Below are 9,170 nucleotides of genomic sequence, written 5' to 3'. Positions count from 1 at the left end.
TATCTATAGATATATCCATGTACCTAGATATATCTATCTACATAGATATATATATATATAGATATATACATATATTTTTTTTTAGTTGTTGTATGGTTTCCTTGGGGGCCAAAATGGCCCCCAGGGAAACCCTACAACATCTAAAAATAAAATTGCCCCCACAGGGGGTCACCCTGCCCACGGGCGACCCCCTGTCATTTCATTTTTTTTCTTTCTTTTTTTTTTTTGAAAAAAAAAAAAAATCCCCTGGGGGGGCACCTACCTTTTTATTTTTTTAGGAAAATTATCCGGGGGGGGGGGGGCGGCCCGTATTCCGGGGGGGGGGGGCTGCCCCCCAAAAGTGAAATCCCTGGTGTCTAGTGGGGTTTCCTGGCCCCCGATCGCAGCTGTGCTGCGATCGGGGGCCAGGAAACCGTTTCAGAAGGCCTCATAAGAAAGGGGAGACTCTCCCCTTTCTTACGAGGCCTTCTGAAACTGTTTCTGGCCCCCGATCGCAGCTGTGCTTTCATGGGGGAAAACACCTTTGCAACGTCAGCGCGCCGTCACAAAGGGGCGGGTGGGGGGCGGGGGGAGACACGGTAGCTTCCGTGTCTCCCGGGGGGGGGGGGGGGGGGGGGGGGGGGGGGGGGGGGGGAAAAATAAAAAATAAATCCTCGGATTTATTAATGCCCTTCCTGGTGTCGGCCACTACACAATCTCCTTAAGGAATTGTAAACAATGTCAACAAGTATACTGATTTGAACCTAAGATTTCTCAATAACTGTCTATCTGTCAAAGATGTCAACATCTTACGCAACAAGGTCCTGTGGAATATACTTCAAACAAATAATGGATTCTTTTTTTTTTAGTCCACTATCTGTATTTATAGTGAACTAAAATCCGTGTATCCTTGTACTCTTGATATTTCTGAAGAGACAATCGCGTGACTAGTCACGGATTTACTTTTGGATACATGCGTGCCCTACTGATGGAAGTAATAATGGAAATGTGCATCCTTCAAATTGATAGTAGCCATCAAGTCGGCTTCCTTGATGAGACCTAGGATGTCTTCTATACGTACAATACAAAACAAAACATTGCTTTAATCAGTGTGTTTAAACAGTATAGTGTCCAGTATCTGCGTCAGTGAAGTCATTTTTTGGATTATGGAAAAGTACATATTATAACCCATGCTCACCTTCCTATAATGGTTCTTCTTGGCTGCTGCGACTAAGATTGAGTAAACTGTTTATGACTGGGATACTGATCTTGCTCTTTCATCAAACTGGATCAAGTACTCCCCAAGCACTACTTTGTCTTTATATATCTCAAATAATCTTTGAACACCTATGTGAAAAGAACTGTTTTTGCACCCACTGGGGTGCTGCAGGGAGTGACTTAGCCAAGCAAATTTGTCCGGATGGCATCACCTCTTCCGCAGCTCCAATCTCACCTTCGTCTTTCCTTAACTCAGTTTACACCCTTTATTGGATATTAGCAAGCCATGCAATGAAGGAGTCACCTGCCAGTAGCTTGGCCTGGACTTTGAAAAGGTTGCTTTGTACATGTATGCTATCATATAATCATGCAAATAATTGAAGGTTTTCATAATTAAATTAGGAAAACAACAAGAGGTAACTTGCAACTACCACACCCTCCCAATACTTGATACCAGAAGGCATGCCAAATTCAATGTTACTCATTAGGCACATGCATTCTTGGTATCAAGAAGTTACCCAACAAACCAAAGGAAGCTGTGACATAGGGAGAGCAATCAGAAGATTAAAGTGGCAAAAGCATCCTAAGGGGATCAATGAGAGACACGATCAAGATCATGGCACAACCGACTTGCAATAATGGGAAACTCCTAATTGAATACACCCTATGTGCATCTAATGGAACTTCAAATGGGAAGAACTGGGTTCATAAACGAATTGAAAAGTGGTGGATAATGAAAGTAGGCTAAAAAAAAAACAGTTATAATTCACTATTTTATGGTTCAAGTTAGCTTCAGGAACAATCTACAACCTCTTCCCTTTTTGAAGAAAGTAATCAAGGTTTAAAATGCAGACCCACTTGCACTGAATTTAAACTTCTGCATATTTAACTAAAATTAAAGTCACAAAAACATGATATAGTACACTACAGAGGAAGGATACCAAGACATACCTGAAAATTAATCATGTCCCAAAATCCGTCAAGATCTGTGCAGGTGGTTTCTTTCTCACCGCGTTTAAATTCACAGTCATCCACTAAGCCTTCGAACTGTTTGAATCGCTCAGCGATTAGCAGTCTGGTTTGTCCAACAGTGGTGCGAATGAGCGCTTTAGCTGCACCAACAAAAGGAAAACAATCATATGGGAAATATTTTTTCTACACTGTCAGGCTTACTAGAGGGTAAGTGCATTGAAGCTCATTGGCTACCTAGAACTAGATATTGTAGTTGCAATAGTCTGGAATTGGCTACTGAGAGGCAGATTACATTAATATGATGTATAATAACAGAACAAGTTGATGAAGGAAGAAGTAAACATTGGGCGTATTGAGATGCACATTGGAAGTATGTAGAAACAGCAAACCTAGTAACTCCAATACATATTTTTATGTACAAGCCAATCAATGCATAATAGTTCTTGTTTAACCTAAAAACAAAAATTACGAAAGAATGTAGAGTTGAAATCTTGAAGCAAGGTGAACAAGAAATGATGGAATAACAGTCCCATTGAGAACTGTCATGGGGATGAGGGTTTGATCAGTTGAACTACCCAAGGAGGGAAAAACAAGATTAACACAAGGCAGAAACCAAGGGGAGAAAACATGTATCCTCAGGAAAAACAATCTTCTATTCATAACAGACAACATATAAAATGGTATGGGCCCTACAGCCCAAAAACAAAGAACACTATTGAAATCAAAGATGTAATTTCAATTTTTTTTAAATTAGTCTCACTATCTCAATTCTTCTTGCTGTCTCCTAGTAACAATTCCCCCAGAAGACTATGACAACAATCTCAACACTCAACTGTAGAAAAGACAATATAGGTTTAGTGGTGGTCCCATCTAATAAACGGTCTTTTCAAAGTCTATCTTCAAATCCTTACAGAATTTATAGTAACTTCTCTTTATTATCAATGAAGAAACTTTTGAAATTTAAACACAAAAAAAATAAAACCTAGATGTAGTGAAACAGACCCAGCTTCCACCCCTTACACTTCTAGAAAGCACTGTGACCTTAGCTACACAACATGTTTTGCATATATGGCTAATTTCCATGGCGAGGGTGACAGACCACAACTGTGGTGGTGCACTCCTTACATGAACACTCGCTAAACACAGGAAAAAATAAATAAAAAAATTATATATATATATATATATATATATATATATATATATATATATATATATATTTATTTTAGCCCATCATACTTGTATTCTTCCAGGGCTTACTGACATTAGGGGCTCTTAAAATATTTCCTTCCCATTTTTTTTTTTTTTTTTTTACATTTCAACTAACCATGTATCCAATATCACGAAATGATCAAATATACCCAATATTTCACTACAATCGACCAATGTACTGCAAAAATATATCTTCCACTTATTGGCTTAGACTGAATTAATCATTTTTGGATCTAAAGGAATAACTGTCTTGTCTCTGTTCAGCTGCTTCATATGCATTGGCGACAATGAAGCATCACTGAGATTTAAATCTAGATTTACTCTGAAGAAAGTATTATTTATTCTTAGGATTATTTCAATGGCAATTTATTTCTAGCTAGTCAAATATAAAATCATGCCACCACTCCTTTACGTAAAACATCACATGTGGTGGATGAAATTCTGAACTGTCAGCTTGATTGTTGTAATATCTATAAGCCCATATCCTACAATTTCAGATCTGGATACTGCGACAGGTTTAAATAGCAGTGCATCTCATTTGCAATGAAGGTTCAAGCCACTTTAGCCATGAGGTTTTGCATTGGGCCTCTGCAGTTTACTGCAACTTTTAAAACTGCTTGTATTACATAAATGTCTTCATATATTTATAAAAAAAAAAAAAAAAAAGCACTTCCTAAATGCTGTCAGTCAGTTTGACAATAGCACAATCTGCTTAAAATGACCACCCTGTGGCACCCCCGTCAGCAGGCAACACAGACATCTTGCAACACCTTTTATCTGTCCACCAATTTGATGGGGCAGTTCAGTGACACCTCCTCCACCTTTTGGAATGAAAAATTCAATGGATGGGAGCAGCCCTATAAGGCATGCCAGGCTCTAAGTCTTGATGACACTGATTAGGTAATTTTCACAATCGTCAAAATGTACATTTCTTCTCCTTAGACCAAAACACGTTTCAAGGACAGGTCCAAGCATGTCAGACTGGGAGGTGGATATTAAGCTTCTTTTAATTCCAACAAAAGCAAAGCATTAGAGTGCATCTTAAGAGATTGAGAACCATATGTGGTATGGGTGATCAGGTATTGTTGGGCATTTAAGGCTGCAACCCTTTAGATATTTTACATTTATTCGAGATAACACTGTACTTCTAGAAGTTGAGTAGATTGAGCGATATTTTTTTTTTTTTGTGACGCAACAATACGGTTCTTTTATGAAAAGGACAAAGTGAAGATGTGTCACTTTGGGTTATGTGCACAGCATTCATCCACCCAAACACCTGACAGTAATGGAAGAAAAGTATGCTCGGAGATGAATATAATAATTTCACCCAGTTGGATTTGTCTCTTATGTTCCAGACCTCCAACACTAGAGCCGCTCGCTAACAGTGCAATATTCAGCTTTCTGGAATGCTCAAAAAGAGCATTCTGCTTAGTTCTACTGCACGTTGGTCTCATTCAGTAAAACTCATCCCATGACAATAGCCAGATGATTCTGTCCCATTAACTTAAAAGGAAGATGTTTAATCACATGGTTCTCAAAACGCAGAGGAGCACAGTAATAAGTCCTTGCTCATGGAGTCGAATGTTCAACCAAAAAATGCCCCCACACCGTCATTGCTGGTGTCCAACGCCAAACAAAAAGACTTTGTAGCTTTACCAATACATTGGATTATATTAGGGAAAGGCACCGAAGTTCTAGTCAAATATTTCACTTATCACAAAAAATACAACTAAACCTAGATTATGGGAAACAGGCAGTGCGGGCCAGTACCTAACTCCCTCTCTTCCTGGATCAGATGACTGCTTAATTCTTAGTAGACAAAAAAGGTTGATGACTGTTTCATAAATGTCTGCGAGCAAGACTGTGCTACATTCAGCTCAACATTCATCATTTCCTTCACCTTTCCCTGTGCAGCAGACAACTGCATATCACATCTGGAGACAAGCAAAACAAAATAAGTAGAAGGCTAGAAATGCTAAATAGCATGCAAAGGCCACGGGTAATCTAAACACATACTAGCCACAGAGCTCAAAGCAAAATATCCTGCTACCACTAGCCAATTAAGGGAACCTAATAGCATGACACATCAAAGCAAGGAGGACCACTGTGTCGACACCTTAAAATAGTTTACATGCCAATTCTTTGGCCAACACAGTCCAACGAAAACAGTAATTCAACCAAACTAACTTCAAGTACTTACAGTTCCTAGAGGCAGGTCCCCATGAAGGATAGTGATTGAGTTTCTAGAAGCCATCTGAATTAGGACTTAAAGGTTGGCTTAATATATGGTAACATGCTTAAACAGAAACCACTACAACTCACGGAAAAAAAAAAAAAAGAAAAAAAAAAGTGCAGGCCACCTGTGGTATGCAGTGAGAAGTAAGCTAAACCTTACTACCTTACCTTACCACTGTAAGAATTCCCCTAAAATGTCAGGGTCGCTGACAGGAGGCATAACAAGATTTAATTTGATCCCTCCAATCATTGGGACAGGAAACCAAGACAGCAGAAGCAGTCATGTGCAGGAATGAACTCATAAAACCGCTCCAAATAGTAATTTTATTAAAGGATTTGTTTTACTTGTTTTTAAGAGGGCAAGGCTATCACAATGTGTATCAAGTCTACACAATCAATCTTCAAAACATAGGTATCCATCAAGGAAATTATTTCTGGAATCAAACAGGACACTTTATATGTATAGGCTACCAACTAAACAAAGCTAGCATTAACTCCTTCGCTGCTTGGCCCTTCCTGGGGAGTGGTGGGACATTGGCATGCCCATTTCGGGCATATATATATATATATGTCTGGAAAATGTCACTTACCCAGTGTACATCTGTTCGTGGCATGAGTCGCTGCAGATTCACATGCTTTGCACATCCCGCCATCTAGTGTTGGGCTCGGAGTGTTACAAGTTGTTTTTCTTCGGAGAAGTCTTTTCGAGTCACGAGATCGAGGGACTCCTCCCCTTTCGGCTCCATTGCGCATGGGCGTCGACTCCATCTTAGATTGTTTTCCCCGCAGAGGGTGAGGTAGGAGTTGTGTATTATAGTAATAGTGCCCATGCAATGGAGTGAATATGTATGTACATAATGTAGTTTAAAGAGATATATTTGCAAATTTACAAATGTTCAAGATCAACTTCGAAACGGCTACAGGGTCCCGGGGAGGCGGGTGGGCGCATGTGAATCTGCAGCGTCTCATGCCACGAACAGATGTACACTGGGTAAGTGACATTTTCCGTTCGATGGCATGTGTAGCTGCAGATACACATGCTTTTCATAGACTAGTAAGCAGTTATCTCCCCAAAAGCGGTGGTTCAGCCTGTAGGAGTTGAAGTTGTTTGAAACAATGTTCGTAGTACTGCTTGGCCTACTGTGGCTTGTTGTGCCGTTAACACATCCACGCAGTAGTGTTTGGTAAACGTATGAGGCGTAGACAATGTGGCTGCCTTACATATTTCAGTCATTGGAATATTTCCTAGAAAGGCCATGGTAGCACTTTCTTTCTAGTCGAGTGTGCCTTTGGTGTAATAGGCAGTTCTCTTTTTGCTTTGAGATAACAAGTTTGAATGCACTTAACTATCCATCTAGCAATGCCTTGTTTTGAAATTGGATTTGAGGTTTTTGGAAAGCAATAAGTAATTGTTTTGTTTTCCGAATTTGTTTTGTTCTGTCAATGTAGTACATTAACGCTCTTTTGATGTCTAATGTATGTAGTGCTCTTTCAGCTACTGAATCTGGCTCTGGGAAGAACACTGGTAGTTCCACTGTTTGATTCAAGTGGAACGGTGATATGACTTTTGGTAAGAATTTAGGATTTGTTCGTAAGACTACTTTATGCTTGTCTATCTGAATAAATGGTTCTTGTATGGTAAATGCTTGTATCTCACTTACTCTTCTTAGAGATGTGATAGCAATTAGAAATGCAACTTTCCATGTTAAGTATTGTATTTCACATGAGTGCATAGGTTTGAAAGGTGGACCCATGAGTCGAGTTAAGACAATGTTGAGGTTCCACGAAGGAACTGGTGGTGTTCTTGGTGGTATAATCGTCTTTAGGTCTTCCATAAACGCTTTTATGACTGGTATCCTAAATAATGAAGTTGAGTGCGTAATTTGCAGATATGCTGAAATTGCGGTAAGATGTATTTTAATGGATGAAAAAGCTAGCTTTGACTTTTGCAAATGTAGTAAGTAGCTTACAATGTCTTTAGCAGATGCGTGTAATGGCTGGATTTGATTATTATGGCAATAATAAACAAATATTTTACACTTATTTGCATAGCAATGTCTAGTGGTTGGTTTTCTAGCTTGTTTTATGACCTCCATACATTCCTGTGTAAGGTCTAAGTGTCCGAATTCTAAGATTTCAGGAGCCAAATTGCTAGATTCAGCGATGCTGGATTTGGGTGTCTGATCTGTTGTTTGTGTTGAGTTAACAGATCTGGTTTGTTTGGTAGTTTGACATGAGGCACTACTGAGAGATCTAGTAGCGTTGTGTACCAAGGTTGTCTTGCCAAAGTTGGTGCTATTAGTATGAGTTTGAGTTTGTTTTGACTCAATTTTTTTTTTACCAGATATGGAAGGAGTGGGAGAGGGGGAAAAGCGTATGCAAATATCCCTGACCCACTCATCCATAACGCATTGCCCTGAGACTGATCCTGTGGGTATCTGGATGCGAAGTTTTGGCATTTTGCGTTTTCTTTTGTTGCAAATAGGTCTATTTGTGGTGTTCCCCATCTTTGGAAGTAAGTGTTTAGTATTTGGGGGTGAATCTCCCATTCGTGGATCTGTTGGTGATCCCGAGAGAGACTGTCTGCTAACTGATTCTGAATCCCTGGAATAAACTGTGCTATTAGGCGAATGTGGTTGTGGATCGCCCAATGCATATTCTTTGTGCCAGGAGACACAACTGTGTTGAGTGTGTTCCTCCCTGTTTGTTCAGATAATACATCGTTGTCATGTTGTCTGTTTTGATAAGGATGTGGTTGTGGCATATTATGGGTTGAAATGCTTTCAACGCTAGAAATACTGCCAGTAGTTCTAAGTGATTTATGTGAAACTGTCTTTGCTGAGTGTCTCATTGTCCCTGGATGTTGTGTTGATTGAGGTGTGCTCCCCACCCTATCATGGAGGCATCTGTAGTTATTACGTATTGAGGCACTGGGTCTTGGAAAGGCCGCCCTTGGTTTAAATTTATACTGTTCCACCATTGAAGCGAGGTGTATGTTTGGCGCTCTATCAACACTAGATCTAGAAGTTGACCCTGTGCCTGTGACCATTGTGATGCTAGGCACTGTTGTAAGGGTCGCATGTGCAATCTGGCGTTTGGGACAATGGCTATGCATGAGGACATCATGCCTAGTAGTTTCATCACCATCTTGACCTGTATTTTTTGTTTTGGATACATGGCCTGTATTACATTGTGAAATGCGTGTACCCTTTGTGGACTTGGAGTGGCAGCCCCTTTTGTTGTGTTGATTGTCGCCCCTAAGTATTGCTGTGTTTGACACGGCTGAAGGTGTGACTTTGTGTAGTTGAGTGAGAAACCTAGTTTGTGGAGGGTTTCGGTTACATACTTTGTGTGTTGTGAACACTGTTCTTGCGTGTTGGTTTTGATTAACCAATCGTCTAGGTACGGGAACACGTGTATTTGCTGTCTTCTGATATGCGCAGCTACTACTGCCAGGCATTTTGTAAAAACTCTTGGCGCAGTTGTTATCCCGAATGGCAACACTTTGAATTGGTAATGTACCCCTTGGAATACAAACCTCAGGTACTTTCTGTGTG

At 40.0% G+C, this 9,170-nt stretch overlaps 1 protein-coding gene across 3 annotated transcripts in view; it reads right to left on the bottom strand.

Annotated features, from left to right (window-relative positions):
• DLGAP5 (DLG associated protein 5) overlaps positions 1–9,170 on the bottom strand; it is a 152,952-nt gene that overhangs the window by 39,364 nt on the left and 104,418 nt on the right. For all 3 annotated transcript variants that reach the window (XM_069208536.1, XM_069208537.1, XM_069208538.1), the window contains exon 12: positions 2,149–2,309. In XM_069208536.1, the coding sequence (XP_069064637.1) occupies positions 2,149–2,309 (161 nt within the window). The remainder of the gene's footprint in view (positions 1–2,148; positions 2,310–9,170) is intronic.

This window comes from Pleurodeles waltl, chromosome 9 (assembly GCF_031143425.1).
Source record: "Pleurodeles waltl isolate 20211129_DDA chromosome 9, aPleWal1.hap1.20221129, whole genome shotgun sequence".
NCBI lineage: Eukaryota > Metazoa > Chordata > Amphibia > Caudata > Salamandridae > Pleurodeles > Pleurodeles waltl.
The sequence above is the reverse complement of the archived record's forward strand: the minus strand, read 5'-3'. Positions and strand labels throughout refer to the sequence as shown.